This window comes from Microplitis demolitor, chromosome 4, assembly GCF_026212275.2.
Source record: "Microplitis demolitor isolate Queensland-Clemson2020A chromosome 4, iyMicDemo2.1a, whole genome shotgun sequence".
Taxonomy (NCBI): Eukaryota; Metazoa; Arthropoda; class Insecta; order Hymenoptera; family Braconidae; genus Microplitis; species Microplitis demolitor.
The window spans coordinates 15,271,339-15,295,732 of NC_068548.1; the positions used below are offsets into that span (position 1 = coordinate 15,271,339).

Genomic DNA, 24,394 nt, shown 5'->3' on the forward strand with positions numbered 1-24,394 from the left:
TACATACAATGATTAAAACTATGGATAACCGATTCACGTACATCACATTGCAGTTTTTAAGCTATGCTTTAGGTATTTTTACACGTTTTAACGTAATGTTTCAAACGGAAAAACCCGTACTACATAAGGTTAAGACTGAAATTGAAAGTCTCGTCAAAGAGTTATGTTCAAATTATATGGATATCATACACATTCGAAAAAATGATATTTTTAACTTAGATCATAAAAATCCTCGTCGGTTCACGCCGTTAGATGATATATATGTCGGTTTGGAAGCAAATAAAAGTCTGAAAGATTTGATAGAAAATAAAAAAGTTCAAAACTCTGACGTTATTGAATTAAAAAAAAAAAATTTTTAATTTTTACATTGAAGCTGTGAATGAAATCAAAAGGAAATTTGTTTTTAGTGACTCTATGTATACATTTTTACATATTTTAGAACCTAAACAAGCTCGAGCTTATAATATAAAATCCTTAAGTGTAGTTTTAGAAAGATTTCCGATACTGAAAAACTACGTTGTAGTACAAGACTTAGATAATGATTGGAAAAGACATGCCCTTTTGAATTTAAGTGATCACAATATTGATATTAATCTAGAAACTGAGGATTACTGGAATCAAATTTTTAAGTTAAAAAATGCTGATAATGAAGTAGTTTTTAACAATCTTAAAAAAGTAATATACTTTTTACTTATTTTGCCGTTTTCCAACGCATCAGTCGAAAGAATTTTTAGTGATGTGAAAAATATAAAAACTGACCACCGCAATAATTTATCGACTGATACACTGAAACCTATTTTGATAACAAAAAACTTAATATCCAAAGATGGCAATATTTTAAATTTCGAGCCTAGTCAAGAAATGATCGATGCTAATATTTGGGAAAAAACGATATTTAAGGTTTTAATTCTTTGATTAAATGTAATACTTCACATTTATATTTAATTATATTTGTATATTTTATGTATGTTTATTAATATTATCACTCATGAATTTATGAAAAAAATTATTTAAATAAATAATAGTTTAATGTATTCGTACTTTTTTAATTTAAATACCTTTTGTCAAGAGATATTCAATTAAATTTTGAATTTGCCGCTTCAAATAGAGTTGGTAACTCTGATTTTCAGTACCGGGTAAAAACGGGTAATCAGACTCTGTGGAGTGGGCAATCACAAATTCGGCCATCGGCAACACTGAATAACAGCATGGAAATAAGAAACTATGAAATTGAAAGTTTTTATACATCATATTTTCTTCCCTGATAGCCACACTTTGCACAGCTAGTTTCTTCAGTGAAACATTTACGGCTAACTTAACGAGAAGTTTCTGGTAAACCTTAGCTGGATAATACTTGCGTGCAAGTGATGCAAATTTACAGTACACTAGTAGTCAAATTGAATTCAAGTTTACAGACAATTTAATGTCAACTTGAAGGTAACTGCTTGCTCTCCAACATTTTCCTTTAAGTTACCCTTAGAATACGGCAATAACTTGTAGCTAACTTACGGTTTGGGTGGCTATTAGGGCAGGGTTATTCCTAACTTTTAAAACGGAAGGTTGTAGGTATCCGAAGTCTCCTTTTTTTCATTCGTCGAAACAGTAACAACCGTCGTAATTGTACTTTGTTGATGGTAAAGTAGTTTTCAAATGATAATCGTGATATCCAGAGTTTCTGATCAGAAAGTTGGTGTACATGAGTTGCGGCTAACTTGACGACAACTTGTCGTCAACTTTCAGCTTTTATAACTGTTGGCTACAAGTCATCAACTTTCCCAGAAAGTTAGCGACAATCTACTTCCACAATCTGTTGATAATTTCCTGAAAAAATGAACGGCACCTTTCCGTCATCCAATGTAATGTCAACTTTTGCCGCCAACTTTCTTAGAAAGTTTCCAACAACTTATGATAATGCCAATTTTTGCGGCTAATCTGGCAACAGTTTGCGTTATTAGATTGTCGCCAGCTTGCTGCCAACAGATATCAGGGGGTTCCTCTGTCTTCATCCGTCGAAAAAGTACCGACCATATCAATTTTTTTGATGATGATAAAGTAGTTTTCAAATGATAAATTAAAGATAGAAGGAACCCTATAGCCAAGTTGGCGTGAAACTGACATCAAACTAACAGCCGCAACTAGACACCAAGTAGGCCGCATAAGTTGGTACTTCCAAAGTTGATAGACACTTTCTGAGAAAGTTGGTGGCAAAATGAAAGTTTGCATTGAAGCAAAATGGGCCACTGAGGCACACGGTCCCCCCAAAATTTTGAATATAAAAAGTGTTTTGGGGGGAGGGGGGTAAATGTGGGCTGCCTAGACTTTAAAAACCTACGAATATTTTTTAGCTAAACGGGCTCCTAAAATTTTTTGAATTAATCGAATAGTAATTCAACAGAAAACTTTGAATTAGGTTATTTCAAGGTCCAAATCTTCACTATCATCTCTTTTTTACACTAAATACATAACAAAAAGCTTCAAAACATAAAACAAGCGAGAAACATACATTGAGTTTTGTCGGAAGCCCATTTTACCCAACTTTTCAGGATTTTTTAATTTTGTTAGACAGAAAATTTACACCAAAAACTCAGCAGAAGGAAAAAGAATAAAACAAGCTGAAAAACATTATACTAATTTTTTGAAGGGACCCATTTTTCCCCACCTTTTTTCAATTTTTTATTTTTAATGGACAGAGGAAATTAACGTCAAATACTTGGCAAGGGAGTACAAAAAAACTGAAGATTTCAAAATTTTTTTCTTAAGGGGCCCATTTTGTCCCCTCTTTCCCTACTTTCGAATTAAGCCAAAAAAAAATTTCGAATTTTTTAATGCAAGTTACCAGACCACTACCTTAAATGTTAAAAAAAAAATTCAAAAATTGTATGGTTTAAGTAGCCGAATAAAAATGTTAAAATGATAATTTTATAGTAAATATGAAATTTGGAAAATCTTTGTGATATTTATCCAATATTTATTGATTATGCGCCTTAATTTCGATGTTAGAGAGTACACAGCACAGTAATATTGGATCGAGTATAAAAATTGAAAGGAAGAAATGTAAAATGAGTCCTTTCAGAATAAATTGCTAATTATACGTATTTTTTATGATTTTGATTATTGGAAATTTTTTTTTTTTTCATATGATGATTTGATATTCTTGTAATTTAAATATTAAACTGATAATCATAATGTGCGGTGATAACATCGAACGATCAATGAGTAATAGATTAATAATACTTGAAATTTAAAAATTTTGTACTTCTTATAAACTTGTCATCTAAACAGTTTCATTCGGTATCCGAAACCACACAATACTTTAACTTTTTAAAATGACTGTTTAGAATCGGGGCTTACCTGTTTTTCAACAAGTAGAGATCCCATTTTAGACAAACTGCTTTAAAACCTTAATTTTATCAGCAAATATTTATCGGCGAATTGATGACATATTTGATTAATTAGATGTTATACCAGCATAAATATTCTATATGTCTATACAAAATTAATTTCAAGATTATTTTTTAATTTTTTTAGTTCTGTGCTACTCTGCACTATTTAACATGATTCCCTTATTTTTCTATGTATTGAATCTTAAGTCAACCACCAAAACTCAAGTTCCATGTCTATGTGCCACAATAGGTAATAGTTTTGTTCTGAGTACGTTAACACCTCCGCCGACCAGAGGCCGTTTCCTCACCCTTTTGGGCATACACGCATTGCGGGGTGTCTCCATTTACCACCCAGACGACACTTCTAGTCGAAAATCGACAAAGAGTGGACATTAACCGGAGGTATAATTAAAAATCCTCATTACGCGTGGTATCTAACTACAGACATCACGAGTCCGACCTCTTTTGGGCCAAACACTGCTCCCATCTCAGAAAACAAAGAGACTCTGGTTACAGTGGGCTTGGAAAGGCCCTCCGTGGTACTAGGCTTCCAGCTCTGGTTAACATGTTTGCGTAGGATTAGTGGTGGGGTACAAGGTCTTTCCATACCCATGCGGGTTTCCTCCACTTATAATTACTAAGATTTCAGACAAGCCATTATACACACTTGCCCTGATCCATCACCTAGTGTTTTCTTATCTCCGAGTTTTTGCGAGCGCCATGATGTTTTAAGACACCAAATGGCGGTGATAGTTCCACTCGAGAACCAGCACGATACAGTATACTGACTGTCGCGATACACTTTTAGTTATTTGGAGGTTAGTGCGAGTATTGATACGTATAGTGCTGACAGCGATACGGATCGCGGATGGGTTAGAATGCATCTCGGCGGTAGCTTTACAAATCGCTCCCCTCACGATACGCACATCACTACCCATTAAATCGTTCCAATGACAATATTTTTTTCTCCGTGTAAGAACATGTCTCCAATTTTTTTTTTTTTTTTTTTTTTTTTACAAAGAATCACTTAATATTTAAATCGCGTTTTATGATCTCATAGATAGAACTTTTGTTTGCTAGTGTAGTTTGAAATTATTAAATGCATATTCAATTAATAAATAATGGTAATTTAATGCATGAATGATATATATTAATAGTATATGAGAAATGTAAGAGTAAGTGAAAAAGACAAAGCCACGTTAAGCTGGTTACAATTGGTGTGTTACAGACACGAGGTGCCAGTCACCTCGGACCCAATCACGGTGATACATATGGACGAGGACGTCGTCGTAGTCAACAAGCCCGCATCCATCCCTGTAAGTGGTGTACTGCTAGGACTGTACCGCCAGAGATATTTTGCTTCATGCTTCACTCAGCACATTTTTTCATGTTTTATCTCTCATTCATTTTTCTTATTCTGTATACTCAAATTTTTACACTGAGAAAACAGTTCATTTCATTCAAATGAATAGATTTATTCGAAACTATTGACAAGCATTTATTTGAAAATAATAAATTAACAAATCTTGTTTGAAAAAAATTACACTGCACCTTGCGGCGTTACGATCGCCACCATCCAAATAAAGATTTATTAATTATGAAATAGTATGTCGTGTGACAAGGGATGAAACGAAACGATATAAGAACAGGGTGAAGTTGGCTGCAATTTAAAATCCTGTGTCACACACTGTATTTTTCATAATTACTTGCAATGGAGCTTTAGGACTATTGAAAAAATGACAAGTATAAGCTGAAATTACGAATGCCTTCAGCTAGCGGGCAGAAACATTAGTTGTTTCATCCCAAGAGACAAAACTTAAGCTTCTGCCCATTAATTGAAGGAGTTCGCAATTTACACATCTGCTAATATTTGTTCTTGGCATTGAACTAAAATAAGCTTATTTCGAGTGACTGTAGAGATATTGAGATTTGAAGTTTTGATGTTGGTATCATAAAAAACCTCCATTTCATTCAAATAAATGCTTTAAGTAAACCATATCTTTGCTTCAAATAAATACTGATTGGGCCCATTAGAATATACGATTTCTTTGCATGAAACAAATATTATTTGGCTCAAATAAATTGTTTTCTCGGTGTACTATTTATTCATTTATATTTAGTAAACTATTTCTTAATAAATTCATTAGTTTACTTATATCATAATTATTAATAATTTTTACATCAATGCTCCTGTGGTTTTGGTGTCACTGTGAACTAATTGTGAACAGGTTTTAAATTTAATTTGACAATAAATGAACGATACCCTGGAGGTTTCTTTCTTATTAAATTATGATAGACATGCCGTATGTTTTTAAATAATGATTTACTGTCTTTAACCTGTCACTATGATGTGAACGACTAGGTTTTACTGATAATACGCCTTGCTTTTGTCGTTTTATTGCCATTTATGCACTATAGATACATTAAATATCCACTTTCATAGAACTAAATCTTAATTGTAAATCAATAGTATTTTTATTGGAGGCCCGAGTCAAAATTAAAAAAGTAATTTAAACCTCCAAATCCTACGTGAAGGCAGTGAGTTTGAAATTAACATTTTAGATTATGATGAACTGTACTTCAAAATGATAAAACTAGATTTTAGAGCCTACATTTTTATGGAGAGAAAGATTTCATCGGATTGCATACGAATGGTACAGGAAAAGAAGAGAAAAGACGGACATTAACCTTTAAACGGTAACCCCGGTCTGGCAGGGCACTAGTTAAATTTAAAATCAATAAAACTCTTTCCAATATGGTAATGATAAAATATTAGTTAATGTGCAGTTTAAATTAAATTAAGTTTATAACATCATTAAATCATGTCTTTCATGTACCTGAACATCAGAACGCTTTTCGCGCAACGGGAAAACAAAATTTTATAAAAAAAAATCTACTGGATAACTAGATTTCAGAAATGTTTCTCGTATAAGTGCTGGTATGATTAAAAAACACGATATCATAATTATTAATAATAACAATTACGGGCATGCGAATAATGTTCAAATCGAATATTACTAATCGATTCAAAATTCGAATCAAATAATTGGAATCTCTGACTTATTAGTATATTATTAATAGTCGATTGTTTTATGTGATATAGAATCCAAAAAATACTGCTGAAAACTAATCAACTCGCGCCGGGATTCGGAACCAAGACCTCATGAACATGCAGCATGACCGTTGCCGCACTACTACTAGAACGCTCATGTACAGATTGAAATATTGTTATTTTCTTAGAACGCAGCTTTTATCGCAATACCAATCTTATGCTAAACAATTAAGCTGACTCGGAGTTACAAATTATGAGTGTGGTAGGCCTTGGAGAGTTAAAATATTAATTTGAAATGTTGATTTTTAGGACAATGATGACTCAAATAACGTTGTATTCAGCGGCAAGTCCAACATCAAAAGAATTGAAGCTTTTGAGATTCAAACTACTTTTTTAGTTTTGACTCAGGAAAAACATTATGAAAATATTGCACACACTCAATCAATGCACGAATACTTCACGGTGAATTAACACGCAATTCACATTGAACATAGGGTGATTCATGATTAACTGACAGTCAATTTGTAGAGTAGATTCAGTAAGTTTACGATGATTTTGCTGATGATTTATCTCTATTTTACTGCAATACAGTGGTAATCAAATGTTAGGTTAAATGCTTAGCTTTTACAAATATATTATAGTATTCCGAGCTTAGAATTTAATATCACTTATACTACAGTGATAACACACTTAGATTAGAAATAATAACACCACAATTAACAGTAGTAAAAGAAAGGCAAAGAAAAATATAGTTTAGTGGATACAAGATGTATGCTATTATACTGTCAAATTAAGACTGACTGACTTTAATCGCGCATCTTTAATATAACAGAAGAAGGCATTTGTTTTCTAGTTATTCAAATATTTTAAAGAATCAGTTTCACATTCGTTACAATATTTTAACGGTAAATAATAAAGATTTTGACGACAAAATGCATATTGCTGTATGTCCTTACAGAAACAATTAGTCACATAACCCTTGATTTTAAGGACCATAATAAACACAATAGTGAACAGATTTTAACGGTTGTTTGATTTATTGGTTAAAAGTATTTAAATTGAATCATATGTGTAATACTCCGATATGGTCAGTCTGTATGTGGAAGTCGTTCCAAAATAGTGAGACAGATGATGCCTCGTGCTCTTTCTCTTACGGACGACCTACATCGTTTTGCGCATTTTTTGTGCGCGCGCAGTATAGTACAGTATTTCATATGATATATAGTTGCTTTAATATGCTTATTTAATAAAAAAATTGTTGCGTTATTAAAATTTAATATGAATGCAATATATTTTCGTTTTGAATACTTTTCTTCGAATAAAACATTTAGTAAATGAGATAAACACGTCGATAATTATGAAAATGTTTCTAAGGTTATGTTCTCACTACTGTTATATCATAAGTTCCCAAGCATGCGCAGGACGGACAAAACGTTCTGGAGAAGACAGAGAATCAAAATAGCCGGTACAATAATGTTGCTACATGCTTTCCCATACCATCTAACCATATAGAAGTATTACATATATGTTCAAAATTATTGGTAAAGAAAGTAAGATAAAGTGATCTCAGAAAAGCCATTCGTAACAGTACATAATTTTCAAGTGCTTTCTCAGAATCATATTTGCTTATTGTAAACCTCTAATTGCTTATGTCATTCTACTCACCAACAAAACTCACAGTTCAGAGATTTGCACTGTATTAGCTGTGAATTCAATTTGATTTTTTCGCGAATTCCTAACAATAGTATTTCTAGGAAGAAAACTATATCTACTTACAGTAAAAGCGTGGCTTGCTTGCTATAGGTAAAAATTGTACCTACAGTAAATAATCGATGCAAAAATGCTGAAAATTAGACATGTTCGTGATAGTTATTCTTCATACTGTGTTTAATCGGAATGTGAATATTCCTAGCTCACTTAATTTACTCTTAAGCGTTGTAGGAGGAAATGAACTACTGGATTTTTTTTTATTGATAATATGTAAAAAATTCCGTAGATCACGAAAATAATAATAAGAAAGCTCAATTCGGCCGCGTTTTTTAAATAAATTATAAAATAACAGTAGGGAAATCGAGACACCGTGTATTTGCATTAAAAAACTTCTATCTATTAATGTAAAAACCTATGGTGACTGGTATTAAATTAAAAGACGATAAATTCTGAACAAGAAATGTCAAAAACCAATCTCCTGTGGCTTATTATGTTCGCGAAAAAAATTAATTAAAAAAACAAAATAATTAGTTGTTTACATTTTGTCACGCTGTCGGAACAGAGCTGCAAAAACTGAGCTAGAGGGCGCGTGCAAGCCCGGGCTCAGTGGTTGTCATCTACTGCAATTTAAAATGTTCTCACCATTCTGTGTTCGTTCTTACACCAACATTGTAATAATAGTATTCGCTTGGAGTTATTTTTTTAACTTCCCGCTGAGAAAATTGTAAATTTTCAAAAATTCGGGAAGTTATTGGTTTCACCCCGATTTTTAAAAATCGAGTTTTCATCAGATGTCAACGTTTTGAGGTCCTAGGAAGCTATTCCGACTATTTTCAGAATGTTCCGAGTGTGTGTGTGTGTGTATGTATGTATGTATGGATGTATGTATACTTTGGAGTTATGTTTGACGAAAAACTGTCATTCAACGAGCACTTCTCAAAAGTGGTTGAAAAGGCCAATCGAGTGATCGCAAACCTTTCAAGAATTATGATGAACACTTCTGGTCCCCGGAGCTCGAAGAAGCGGATCTTACTCAGCGCAGCACATTCCATTCTGCTTTACGGTGCAGAACTGTGGGCTGATAAACTATCGGTGGAAAAGTACAGACGTAAAATGGCAGCTGTGAAACGAAGAGGGGCGTTAAGGGTGGCATGCGCCTACCGAACAGTATCAGAAGCACCTGTTCTTGTCATTGCTGGGGTGCCACCAATCGATTTACTAGCTAATGAGAGGAAACGCACATACGAACGACGTAAAAAGAAAACGTTAACTCAAGAGACACGAGCAGCTGAGAAACGGCAAACACTTGAAGCTTAGACTCACAGGTGGAGTACGACGACGACTGGAAAATGGACTGCAAGAACTATTCCATCTATAAAAAACTGGGTAAACAGAAAGTATGGTGAAGTAAATTACTACTTGACGCAAATGCTATCTAATCATGGATTGCTTAATGCGTATCTGTATAAGATAAAATTAAGGTAAAACCGGACTGCAATTACTGCACAAACAAAAATGATGACGCAGAACACATATTCTTCGAATGTAGTAGGTGGACAGAAGAGCGCATTGTAGTATCCGAAGCTGTTGGTGCTGAAATTACACCTAACAACGTAGTCTGCTACATGCTGGAAAGCAAGACTAATTGGGATGTGGTGGCACTTTTCGCGGAGACAGTACTTCGATCAAAGAAAACAGAGGAAGAGTTGATAAACAACTGACAATTAGCAAGACGATGTTATAAAACATAGAAATGGATCGGGCCGAAGTAATGCGAGAGCGGTTCCAGCCCGACCACCTCCAACTGGAGGTAGTAAGAGAGAAGGTTTTTTAGTGAGTAAGAATCTCACACTACTGGTACAACATCTCCAGCTCTTCTAAAATGTCCAGTGTCTTTAGAAAATTTTTCCACCTCTCTCTCAAAAAAAAAAAAAAAAAAAAAAAAAAGTATGTATGTATGTATGTATGTATGTATGTATGTATGTATGTATGTATGTATGTATGTATGAACTCTTTGTAACTTTTTAACTAATGAATCGATTTGGATGATTGAGGCGGCAATCGAAAGAGCTTGTTGGTCATTGACTTTCCTGAAAATTTTAGATCATTTAATCCACTTGACTCGAAAATTTATGTGAATTCCGAAAAAAATAAATTTTTTTTTTGTTTTTTAGTGATATCCCAGAAGTGACTTGAACGATCGACTTCAAAATCTAATCAGCTCTAGAATTCGATAAAACGCGCCGATTGCCACCTCAAAAGTCAAAATCGATTAATTAGTTCGAAAGATATCGGCGTTGAAAAAAAAAATAACATTTTATGTTATTTTTTCCGGATAAATCATAATATAACCTTCTAAAATGTGTCTGAAATTATACCAACTCATCCTTTTTATGGTTTCGTTCGATCATATAATGTCATTGAACTTGGTTTTTAGTTTAAATCATATTATCAACAAAAAAATCGATAAAACGTAGTTTTTAATATTTTTCTTGGATATTTCATATTTTATTGTTTCTTACATGAGTCAAAACTCATTTAAATCTTGATTTTGACCCCTGACATTGATTTCTGCCTCAATACACTTATTTTATTGAACATAGTCAGGAATTTAATTTTTAAAAACTGCTTCATTAATGATTTTCGATTCTTAAATTTTCAAACTTCAGCATAACAGGTAACTTGTTAAAGTTTGGAAAGATCGTAAAAACAATTGCATGTAATAGCATTTTCGAGCTCTTGGAGGTCGAAAACAGCGGGAAGTTTTGGGGTTGGCCCGCAGGGCCAACCGACCCCCAGATTTTTCATTATTTATTAATTTAATTTTTTGAAATGAAATTGAATTGATAAATAATAAAACAAATAATAATAATGTCTATAACACAGAATAGTGAGAACATTTCAAATTGCAATAAATGACAACCACTGAGCCCGGGCTTGCACGCGCCCTCTAGCTCAGTTTTTGCAGCTCTGTTCCGACAGCGTGACAAAATGTAAACAACTAATTATTTTGTTTTTTTAATTAATTTTTTTCGCGAACATAATAAGCCATAGGAGATTGGTTTTTGACATTTCTTGTTCAGAATTTATCGCCTTTTAATTTAATACCAGTCACCATAGGGTTTTACATTAATAGATAGAAGTTTTTTAATGCAAATACACGGTGTCTCGGTTTCCCTACTGTTATTTTATAATTTATTTAAAAAACGCGGCCGAATTGAGCTTTCTTATTATTATTTTCGTGATCTACGGAATTTTTTACATATTATCAATAAAAAAAAATCCAGTAGTTCATTTCCCCCTACAACGCTTAAGAGTAAATTAAGTGGACTATTCCAACATACTATCATTTATTCAGAGTCATTTCACAATGACCACGAAATTGCAAGGGCGCCTGTAAATTAATCTTTAGTATCATGTAATTCGAAAATTGAATTTTCTGTATTGCACGTTTTACTTTGCCGCCCTTACTAGGTAAGGCTTTCATTAGATCACAATTCTTACTATACTTGAGCACGACAGTTGAGGATTTTTCATTATTAGTAACTTTAAACTCTATTCTCAGTCAATTATACACCGTATCTTAACCCTTTTAGAGTCTGACCTTGAAACCCCACTCTTCGGTTTGGCAGAGCTCGATAGAATAAGAAAGATCGCGAAGCAAATGTGACAGGGTAGTAAAAAGTAATTTGATGTTCTATTTTGAATTTATTAAATAATAAATATAAAAGGACTTAAATTCAAAGTAAGAACAACATTTAGTTACCATATAAATATAGTTAAGTAATATTGCAATTACATAGCAATGTATAAAATTTCAAAAATTTTTCTAACTTTACTTCCGGAGACTAAGCTATTTCTTACGTCAACAATACTAACTACGGCACTATCGATGAATGCAGCGCGAGATTGAAACGAGTGGAAGGGTACTCACAGGCACACTACTTCTCTCACATGTCACTCATACATGCCCTTGGGGCTCTACGATTCCTGCTCTCCCCACTAGTCTCACACGTAGACGTTTCAAGATCCTCTGACTCTAAAGGGTTAAATGATAATCTCGGCCAGGCATCTTTAGTTTTCTTGTTTGACATATGTTTTATTTTAATGAGAGTAGATTCTGTATAATACTATTGAGTATACTTAAATTATAGTGTCAAGTAAATTCGTTTGGCATTAAGGTTAATAATGAATTGTTATTTGATCTATTGTTCTTACCCTTTAACTACTTATTCCTAGTGACTAAGAAGCCCGACTTTGATAGTTTCATTATAAGTTAGCCTATTCAGTTGACAATACCAAAAGGCTGAGCTGGCTGTAAATGATAGAAAAATCTTGATGGCGTCTATCAATGAATCCTTGCCGTTTATTATATTATTGATCAAACATTAAAATTAATTCAGTATAAATCATTTTTAACTTCCTTCTAAGAAAGCAAACAAACCCAACCTTGACTTGTCTTATAAGAATAAAGTATTTGAAATAGTAGAAAATCACCAAAGACGGAACAAGTGGATAATAACTCATTTGCAACGTGAATGATTACAAATGGAAAGGACCACGTGTAGGGTATCAAAGCGAGGCCAAATCTTATCATTATGTTTCAAAACGGCCTCCTAGCAAGTCTAGGGAACTGGTGCCATGGGTGGACTTCTCCAAGCCCACTTTATCCGGAGTGTCTTTATTCCCTAAGACGGAAGAAGTGTTAAGTTCACAGAGGTATGGACTTGGGGTGGTTTTGGTTAGACACTGCATTTGGAGGGGGTGAGCTCTTCGAACTTACATTTGGTTAGCGTCCACCCTTGATCACTTGATTATATTTTTCGACTAATGATGTTGTCTGGGGAAGGAAGTACGGGCTTCGCAGCGCGTGTATACCCAGTAGGATGAGAAAACAATCTCCCATAAAAAGGAGATGGGCTTCGGTTCAATTAAATTAATTTATTTTTCTTCTCTAAAGGAATTGAAAATTTTCGAAGCAAGGGAAGTTGTTGGTTTCAGCCCAAATTTCGAAAACCGAATTTCGAACAGATTTCAATGTTGAGTTCCCTGAAAACTACTCTAACTATTGCCAAGATAATGTCCGAGTGATTTGGATCTTTGATACGGCATTCGAAGCGGATTATCAATTCCTAGATTCAGCAATTAGATTAAGAAATTAAGTTTCATTTCCAAAAAGTTTTGTTTTTTTTTTTTTAATAAAATCAAAATCACTAAACTGATCAAATTTTGACAAGTCTTTTTAGTGTTAGAGACTAAAAAACTGCATTAAATGTCGCATTGAAATTAACCCTTTCCTGGTTGACCTTGAGTCCCTACTCTCAATTTGAATCATACGTCTTCGTCTTAAAGCGAAAGACCGCTAGCCTGTTGAGAAGAGAAGGGGCAGAAGAAATAGAAGAAGGGGGTGCATGCATGCACTACGATTAAACCGCTGCTCACACGATTAAATCGTTACTCACACAGCTTTAACAACGAACTTTGATTGGTGCTACCCCAGTAGTGCTCACACCGATACATTTCGATACACACTTTTGGGAAAGGGTTAAAAAATGATAAAAAATACAACACTTTTCGAACTCATGGAGCTCAATAAGCTCAAAAACAGCGGGGAGTTTTGGGACTAGCTGATTAAAAATTATTCTCACAATAATTGTGAAATAATTAATTTATCACGAAAGGGTACATATTCGTATAAACAATTTCGAAATAAATAATGGAGGATAATAGAATATTCTTATTATATCTTAAAATTTTCTTTATTTTCATAGTAGACTCATTTGTTTCTTCTTTTAAGTAGTCCAGTTGATTCTTTAACCTGTGAAACTTTATATTTAATTCCTAAAATTATTATTATCATTATTATTAATTTAACTAAATGTTTTTCTAATTACAGGTCCATCCGTGTGGTCGTTATCGACATAATACCGTTGTCTTTATTTTGGCAAAGGAGTATAACTTGAAGAATTTACGAACTATTCATCGGCTGGACCGATTAACGAGTGGTATTCTATTATTTGGACGTACTCCGAAGAAAGCGAGACAAATGGAACACCAAATCAGAAATCGACAGGTCTAATATTTATTATCGGCTTAATATTAAAAACAAAATTTTCGTTTATAACCTAAAAAAAATGATCAGGTCTATATAAGCCCCTAATATTCACATTAAACCATGCCACGAAGACAATACATTTCCCATTTGAATAACATGGGGTTTTGGCGCGTTTGACATTAAATTTTTTTTCTCCTAAGCAAGTTAATATACAGAGATAAGAGATACATATTTTTGTAAGAAAATAAACGCTCTAGAAAAAAGGTTGCTTATGATTTTTTGATAAATTTACTGGTTTAAAAGTTGAAGTTAAACTTACAGTAATTTATTTGATTTTTTTACTTTGATCAAAAAATTATCGTTATTTAAATAAATGTAAATTGTTTATTGCGAAAAATATTCAATTTCAACTGTGCTATCGAAAAAATTATTGTCGGAAATTTAGATAACTAAGTAATAATGTGACTGACAAGTTAAGTTCGAAATTTTGAAATTTATCGGGAAAAATGTATTAGATTAAATAAACTTTTTAACATACTGATTAACACTTCGTTTTATTAAACATCATATGCTCGAATAGCTCGAAAATGCATTCACAACAATGTTTTCGAGCTCAAGGAGCTCGAAAACAGCAGGAAGTTTTGGAGCTGGCCCGCAGGGTCAACCGATAGACAGATTTTTTTTAAAATTATTTTTGGGTCTCAAATGATTTGTACCAAGTAAAATATTCTAATTAGGGAAACAACGCACTAATATATAAGGTCCAGGTGGGTAATAAAGCCTAGCTAAGGGAGATTTTGAATAGAATCGAAAATGTTGCATTTAATTATCGAAATGTATCATTAATCTGTATTCAATTCATTACCCATAAAATGTAATGAACTAATGGTAATTTTTACCATAAACAAACAAAAAAATATACTTTTACAAAAACCGTACGAATAGGCTTTATTTTACTACGGTAGGGTAATAAGGCCTACGGGTTAAACAAACTGGAATATTTCAACTATACTTAATAAAATTGGTATTAGAGATGGATCATCACTTAAATTTAGCAACAATACTTTTTAAGAATCAGAAGACTAGATTGTTTTGCTCAACAGCACTTAAAACTATCGGTATCCTTTTTAAGAGTCAGAAGACTAGATTATTTTTTATAATTTCTTCTGCGCTACAATAGCATATGACGGATGATGAAATATAGCAGACAGAGAACGTGGTATCGGGACTATAAATTTGTCGTAACATCTCTATGCAAGACGCTTCTACTAGAGTAGCCTTTAGCGGAGGCGGTTATTTTAAATATAATTTCTGTCACTTAGGTCTTATTACCCGTGGGTACCTTATAAAGTATTTAAACATAAATAGTTTTACATAGCGGCCAGAATCAGAGTGGACACTTAAAGAGTGTCTAATCTGCTTTTAAAATTCACGACCAAATCGAGCATAACGATATGATAGTGGAAAATGCTGTTACATGCAATTGTTTTTTTTATTGCAATTATTGAAAAAAAGAAAAAAATCATACTGACCCTACAAATCATATTGTTGAGCTCAAATGCTAAATTGATAGCAAAATTGTTTTTGTTTGTTTCTTTATTTAATTAAAGCAAAAATTTTTCTGAAGTTGAATAATGCAAAATAGTGATTTCTAAAATTTAATCTATATGTTGCAGGTTCATAAACAATATGTATGCCGCGTAGAAGGAAAATTTCCAGATGAAGAAATAGTTTGCTCTGAATCAATTGAAGTAGTTTCTTACAAAATTGGAGTGTGTAAAGTATCCGCTAAAGGCAAAGATTGCATTACTCGTTTCAAACGTCTTAGTTACAACGGCAAGACATCTGTAGTTCTTTGCAAGCCTCAAACAGGTAGAATGCATCAAATCCGCGTTCACCTGCAGTATCTTGGTTATCCAGTAGTTAACGATCCTTTGTACAACCATGTTGTTTTCGGACCGGAGAAGGGTAGGGGAGGCAATATTGGCAAAACTGATGAGGAGCTGGTTAAAGATCTCATCAACATTCACAACGCTGAAAATTGGCTTGGCATGGACGGGGATTCTGAAATGAGCCTTTTCAAGCCGAAATTAGAGATCGAAGACAGTGTATCAAATCCCAATACTGATAAAGAAAGTTTCTCTTTGTCACCATCTAATTTTAGTACAGACGAACAGCAACCATCACAGCAGCAACAACATCCAGTCACTACTCTTAAAGTTACGGTAGGCACTCAAACAGGCTCCGAACCACCTGACTCAACATACACAAATAACAAAGTCACTGTAGATCCTCATTGCTATGAATGCAAGGTTAAGTACAGAGATCCTAAACCTTCAGATTTAGTGATGTATCTTCATGCTTGGCGTTATTGTGGTCCAGGTTGGGAGTACGAAACTCCACTTCCCGCTTGGGCGGCGAGTGACTGGACTGGTGATAATGATCAATAGTTGATGACTATCACTGTCCCTAACTTAAAATTCATATCGTTTACCAATAACTGTACCTTCACGTTCTTTTTATATGCTATCCCGTGCCTTCCATTCATTATCATCTCAGGATTTCATGTCATGGATACTTTTTTACGACATTCAATTATGTCACTAGGACATTTTGTCCTAGAATCTTCCGCCGTGCTTATGTTGTCCAGGGCATCTAGACCCAATACCGTGAAATATTTTCGTAACTATCTACTATATATAATTCTATAAAATTTAACAATTTCGGTTAATCAAATTACAAAACGCAATAAAATTAATAGTATAGCTTCTGGTCATGAAATTATGAGACCAATCACCTGCGTGCCATACAATAAATTTTCGTCTGAATAGCACAAAAAACTCGAAGTCTTTTATAATTATATCTGCTGATTGGATAAAGATTTAATTTATTTTTTATAAATTTCGTTTTTATGAATTTTAATTTTGCTTCATACCAGAAATATTGTCAGTTTATATCATAGACTTTTACGATGAAATGTGAAAAACATGAAATAAAATTAAACTTCCAAAATAAATTATAAAATGGAGCTTAAAACTTGTAAGTCGAAGTAGAATTATATCGCGAATAGTTTTCATTAATATTGTCATCATTTCAATCCTTTTTTTCAACATATAATGAATAAATCTTGTGTGAAAAAAATTCATGGAAAGCTATCGATCATTTCTTCATGGAATCCAATCGGATTGAATGAGATTTAGAGATGATTCTTTTGGACCAATTAACAATGAATGAGAATAAATACAATTTTTCTTGATTGCAGATCTTCTAATATGTAATTAATTCACCCTATTAACCTTATTAATGTACCTACTGTAAAATACATATCGATTAAAGTCTTTACAGAAAGTAAGTCGCCGTCAGTTTTAACCCCCTTAGAAAACGAGTCTAATCTCACGCCATTACTACGCATTATCATTACAAAACGAAAATTCTGGTGGATCCTTGGCGTCTTACTCTCTAAAAGGACTGTTTTTTTTCCTTATTCACGATGTATAGATACCAGGAGTCCGAACGTAATGTTAAAAGAATGGTATCAATTTAGGGATCGGATTTTCGCCAGTAAAGCGCGCTATTTTTTAAGAAGTACCCGTTTAAATTTACGCGGGAATTCTTGTTGCTACTGGACAGCTCTAAAAAAAAATTATTTTGAGAAACTTTGAATTAAATGAAAGTTTTAGAAAATTCGTGGAAACTTTTCAAGTGTTTCCAACCCAATAATATCAACAAGTTTAAAAGATAATCTGCAAAGTTAAAAACATTTAATAATAATAAATAATAATATAAAAATTACTAGGCAGCAAATCATTTTGTTTTTTAAAAAAAGTAGATTAATGCTAACAAAAATTCGAAAGAGTTTAATTTATAGTTTATTTTTAATATTTCCATGTAAAAGTATCAAAAATTGTCTCTATGAAAATTTAATCGCAAAAATATTTTTAAAACTCGTCAAATGCCTATTTATTTCAGTATCACGATAAACATTCTTGATGAAAAAAAAAATAACTTATCGTTAAACATATTATTTATTAACAGTATAAGTTACAAATGAGAATTTGAAATTATTATTTAAATTAGAATGATTAATTTGTTTTATTTATAGTTAATTTAATCATTTTTATATTCATGAGCTAGGTCAGCCAGTGCGTTCTTACGCGTAATAATAATAATAATATCGGTACGTTCTGAATACTTGTGCAGCCAGTGGCAAAAAAAAAGAACTATGATCTAGGTTTATTTTTGCGTACACAAATAATGTGAAAAATCCTATATCATTCGGACTCTTGGTATCTATGCTTCATATCCTTATTGGTCACTGTCTGGTATGGACCACATGCCTATTTCTGTTGTATTGACCCTTTTGATCTTAAATTGATTATTTTATATCGTTGTCCCAGCGAGGCTTTGGAATTTTGCGCTTATTCTTGATAACCCTTGATTAATTACCATCTTGCAATAGGAAATGATTACCATACTGTCTGTGTTAATCATTACCATGCTTCTATGTTAATTATTCGTTTCTCGTATAGCAATATTCACTATTGCCGATAGTAATAGCCCTGATTAAAAAACGATTCAAAACGATTAGAAATGATTTAAAACAATTCAATTTTAATACTCTACAAGTACTCATTCATCATTGAGTGAATCGCTTTGCTTAATTGGGAAGTTACTATCTAGATAGTAATATTTGTTATATCAAAAAAAAATTTTTTATTTTGCCTTCTGAGATAAGAATGCTTACCACCTCCGATAGGAAAAGTTAACATAGAAGAATGAGAATCGTTAAAATGTAAATATTGAAATAGTTACTTTCACAAGATGGGACGTATTACCACTTTTTCTTCAGCGCGCAGTATCACTAGACATGTACAATAGTTTGTGTGATGAACGTACTAAAAACGCCGCTAGATGTCTAAAGTCAGCGTCATATAGTCAAAGTTTGAAAAATAATTTACTTTATTAATATTAAAAAAAAAGTTTATACTTTATGGAATTGGATGATCTGTTTAAGACTATTTACTTTTCAAAACTTAACGCAATAAAAAACATCAACTTTTGGTTTAATGTCTTACTAATTATTAGAGATATGTAAGGTTATGAAAGCTGATTAATTAAATGCGCATGTGCACTCTAGAGATTTTTGTCATGTTAATGAAATAGTTAAATGGGGTTCCGTTTTTGTCAAACTAGGCCCAGGGGGCAGCATCACAGCTCATTCAATGTCGCGCAAAAATTTAACGTTTAAAATAATTTCTTAACTTATCTAACAATATGGATACAAATAATAATAAATATCTCACATGGAATGTTGCTCAGTTAAAAGAAGATAAGTCAACTATTTATTTACTTGTGTAATAACTTTGATTTTTTTCAACAATAACATCCTTCGCGAAATGGTTAGGACATAATCTCAACGATTTCGAAGACTAAAAATTTACATTTATAGTCTGTTCCCAAAGGGCCCGACGTTTTCCATCATTGGGAAAAGTAAAAGTTGCTTTTCCTTTACAAAAAGGAGTACATCACTTACTCATATTCTGTATAATTTTATAATTTCTCTGATATCGAATATATATGATGATCTTGCGACACTAGTAGCTCCTCCAAAACACATATTTAACTGACAAATATACTGTATGTATATTATAGTCTGATATTTATATTATTTATCGAAAACATCATATAATTGATTGTAAAATTGAAAATTTCTTGGGTTTTTTTTTTTTTCTAAATCACTCTAGAACAAATTTTTCGTCTTTTTAAATTTGACATTTAAAAATTTGCACTCAATCAAATTCGCTATTATGCTGCTCTCAAACGTAGAAGTTTGGCAAAAAGGAACCCCATTAAAAGTGACGCCATAAAAGAAGGATTTCGCTAAAATTTTATGATTTAATATATAAAATGACACTTGTGACCAATCAGAAAGGTTTGTATTTTAGCATAAAATTTAATGAGGCTGATTTTAGTCAGTTAGTGGCGTATTTTTTGGGAATGAGCTTCATAAAATATCTTTTTTATAATATTACAATGGCGAAGGAGAATACAACAGTAAAAGTAAAATAAAGCACTGGGACAACTATAACACAAATTGGATACTAATGGAATCTCATTCATTCAAATTTAGAAAACTTCCACAGGATTTTTTTTAACCATGAAACATATACACATTTTTATAACAACTTTAAACGGTATGCAGCAAATATAATTTATATTAAAGGTATTCGAGTAATAAGAATTTGTTAAGACAAATTGCAAATAGAGAAAGTTCTATTTTTATAGGCCAATATTATTACAAAAATTGACAGTGTGTGTTAGATATAAATTTTTATTAATCAAGATTTCTTGATTATAACTAACGGAAGAGCTTTAAACCATCGATCATATCTTATATGGTATATAATTAAAATCACAAAGAAACAATCGTTAGCCATATGCTACAATGAAGTTTAATTCATCTATTTTAATTAATTTATATCAATTGCAAACGGGTGAAATTCAAAGGTTATTTCAAGTCACACCAGCATCGACAATATATTATCACACAATAATGTGTGTTCAAAATTGGCCTTAACATTAGCAATGTGTATAAGTGACATAATTTTGCACAGAATGAATGAGAATATTTTAGATATAGATATAAAAGTTAATTAAAAAAGGTGAAAGATAGTCTTAATAAATCTATCATAAAAGACAGTTTTTGCGCTTACTAACTATTAACCGATAAAATCTTAATCACAGAGTTTATCAAATTATATAACTGCTATATTTATATATTAAAAACACTATTTATAAAATTCAAAGAAATACTCAAAAAAGACAATTTTAATTGAAATTTAAAATAAAAAACTGATTTGTCTGTAATTCAAGCGAATGCTTTTGTACATACTACGTGAAGCTGAAGCTAGCGGCCGTAATAAGTAGCGGCCGCGCAAAAAATTGCTAGCCGCTACTTATTACGGCCACCAACTTCAGTTTCATTACATACTACATAATTTGAACACGCACATTATAACGATATATTATGTAATAACGAACGATCAACGTTTGTCAAAGTCTGTCGATTAATTTTCATTCAATACATAGTTTTTGATGCTCGTGTATTCAAAATGGTAAAATTTGTTGTATACAAAATTAATAAATGGTAACTATCGTTCAATAAAAAGAAAAAAAAATTAAATATATATATATATATACATGAGTGTGTTATTTTGTATTTATTATTTTTCATCCTTCCTTAGCGTTCCGTCTGCAGTCGAATTTAATTAGCGATAAGGGAAATATAAGATAAATGTCTCAATACCGGAACGACGAAGAGTATATGACTGATTTTTATCGTTTTAAAAATATTCAAAAAATTATAAACCAAAATAATTTATTACATCATATAGAATAGACATTTACCAATTCAAAAATAATCAAATTAGTTCATTTTTCTTAAATTTAATATAAAAAAAAAATTTTTTTCTATGACACCCAAAAGACCTAATACCGAAACGCTGAAATAGCCTTGTCCCAATACGGAAATTCGGTTGTCCTAATACCGGAACAGTAAATAAAATAAGTTATTTTTTACAGTTATTCATGGTGAAAATATTAATGATGATTAAATAATATTAATGTAAAACGAGTATGAATGTAGCAGACATCAGAGAACTTTAAAATTATAAATAAATAAGATGAATAATTAAAAAAATAATATTTACACAAAAGCACTATTATTTTCAAAATTTTTTGAATTTGCATTTTTTTTAATTTTATATTATTAATTATTTACTCGATTTATTAATAATTTTAAATTTGTCTGATGTCTGCTATATCACACTCATAATGTAAAATGTGTTTAAAATTTTAAAATGATTGAATATTCAATGTAAATTGATATTTTAAACTTAAGAATAGAAACATAATAAATCATTTGAGGTTATACTATAAAAATAAAAAAAAACGCAAGACAAAAATTTATTTTTTATGATTTAAATTAGAGTTTATCTATATTTAATGTATTTTTTATAACAATCATACATACTGCATTAAATATTAGGGCTCCAGTAATAATTAATATGGCAGCTGATTTAGCCAGTCAATAAAACTCACCGTTAATGTCTATCGATAACATTAATATGATTGGCTGTTCCGGTACTGGACACGGATTCATTTTGGTGTACCAATAGACGAACAGTAAAATTAATATAATATCATTTTTTTCATATTTTTAATATGTTTTCTTGAATTTTATGTCATTCAAGATGCATATACAAAAAAAAAAATTATTGGAAAGTAATTCTATACATTTTCTATAAGCTTAAGACTGACTGATTTCTTAGCAAAACCATTAAGAGACATGAAAAAGTCATGAATCCGAGACTAATGCTCTAATTAATTTTTTTTTTTTTTCATATTTTAAATATTTTCTAAAATCTATTTTATATTTTATTTTTTAACTTAAAGATTAAAGTTTCAAATAAAGAAGGTTTTATTTAGTTTCATCGCGTACGAGTTGAAATATAATATAATGATTATCAAATCGTTCCGGTATTGGGTCTTGTTCCAGTATTGGGACATTTACCTTAATTGACTCGTTCTGGGTCTCTATACATGCTGAAATTTACTCGGTCGGAGTGTACATTGTCCGATTTAGGCATAGTTAGTGAATGTGGCATTTCATTTTACGAATAAGAAGAAAAGAAACGTCGGATAGACGTCACAGAATGTCACACCCAATCAGAAGGTGCCGTTTGGAAAAAAAGGGGAAGGCTCTTCTGCGCTCTATTTAGGTATAAAAAGAGCTACAAAAACACCGAGAGGACGGATTATTTGCCGATGATACAGTGATTTGCGTACCATCATGGAACAAAGATTATCTACTAAAAAGCATACAATCACATATTAATAAACTAGAACAATATTATGCTTTAATTTTTGTAAATATCAATATATTGATTTTCATTGTAAAATTAATAAATTTTATTAAAATTTCCCGACAAACTTTTTAAAACTATTGATTCTTGAAATTTGGCTGGGTTCATAGTTACCGTGGCATTAACTTCAAACTAAAGTCTATAAATACTTATTTATTGTTATTATAATTTCTTAGCAACTTACAGAATATTGAGCTCACCTTTCTTTGATGGTGATTCATGGGAAGAAAAAAGTTAAGCCATAGATTAGTCTACAAAAATTCAATAAAATTAAACATAATTACAAAAATCATTATCTGTTCCATTTTGATCCAATTTAAAACTTCTTTTCAATTACTTACATTTATTCCTAACGAGCCTTGCGTTTCATAAAAAATAATCGAAAAAATAAATTTAAGAATTATTACTTTTTCCGAATTATTTTAATTATTTGAATTTTCGAAGTGTAAAATAAGGCTACTTTATTTCGGGCTCTTCGAGCTAGGAAAACCAGATGCAGTAATGAATATTTTTACACTCAAAGTGATTAAAAGTGTATTCACAGTAACATTTTCGAGCTCAAAAAAGCGAGAAATTCTGGCACGGGCCTGTAGGATCAAAAATTTTCCAGATTTATATTTTTGAGTCATTTTTGTTTAAGAAAATATTTTTTATTATTGAATGAGCAAATGAGTTGTGCATGTTTGGATTTTCCAACTTTAAATATTTCTATACTCTTAAGACAGCTTCCAGACGATAATCTGTTCAACGGATGGTTATTGTAAGCTTCTCCAAGGAGGCGAGTTGGTCGAGACTAGAGAAATCTGGATGGTTGCGGACGTCTTGTTTGATGAGTCAACTTGAAGTGCTGGAAAGGAAGAGCGCTCTCTCCATGGTCCGCGCCACTTAAAGTTTATTATTTTGAACGTTTCTAGCATAACATTTTCTATGAATTACGTTTTTATTTTATCAAATGCCAGCATAATACAAATTAGTAAGCGTACGTTATTTTTTCGGAGCTCGAAAACAGCTTTGGGGCTGGCTTGCAACGTCAACCAATAGACAAATGTTTTATTATTTTTGGATCACAGATAAATGGTTTATATTATGGCCAACTGAAAAAATCTGCCAATTTAATATAGTGGAAACCTAAAACATACAAACCTTCTCAATAAGACAATTTATAGATAAATTGAGAAAAATATAGATAGCCCGAACTGGGAATCGAACCCAGACCATGTCGGTATCGCGCCGAGTGCTCTACCAGTTGAGCTATCCGGCACTATACTAT

General features: G+C 31.9%; 1 protein-coding gene across 3 annotated transcripts in view; it reads left to right on the forward strand.

The window, feature by feature from the left end:
- LOC103571387 (pseudouridylate synthase RPUSD2) overlaps positions 1 to 21,362 on the forward strand; it is a 126,126-nt gene extending 104,764 nt beyond the window's left edge. For all 3 annotated transcript variants that reach the window (XM_014441502.2, XM_014441500.2, XM_014441501.2), the window contains exons 6-8: positions 4,612 to 4,699; positions 14,042 to 14,218; positions 15,877 to 21,362. In XM_014441502.2, the coding sequence (XP_014296988.1) occupies positions 4,612 to 4,699; positions 14,042 to 14,218; positions 15,877 to 16,650 (1,039 nt within the window). In that variant the 3' untranslated portion in view covers positions 16,651 to 21,362. The remainder of the gene's footprint in view (positions 1 to 4,611; positions 4,700 to 14,041; positions 14,219 to 15,876) is intronic.
- The last annotated feature ends 3,032 nt before the right edge of the window (positions 21,363 to 24,394 follow it).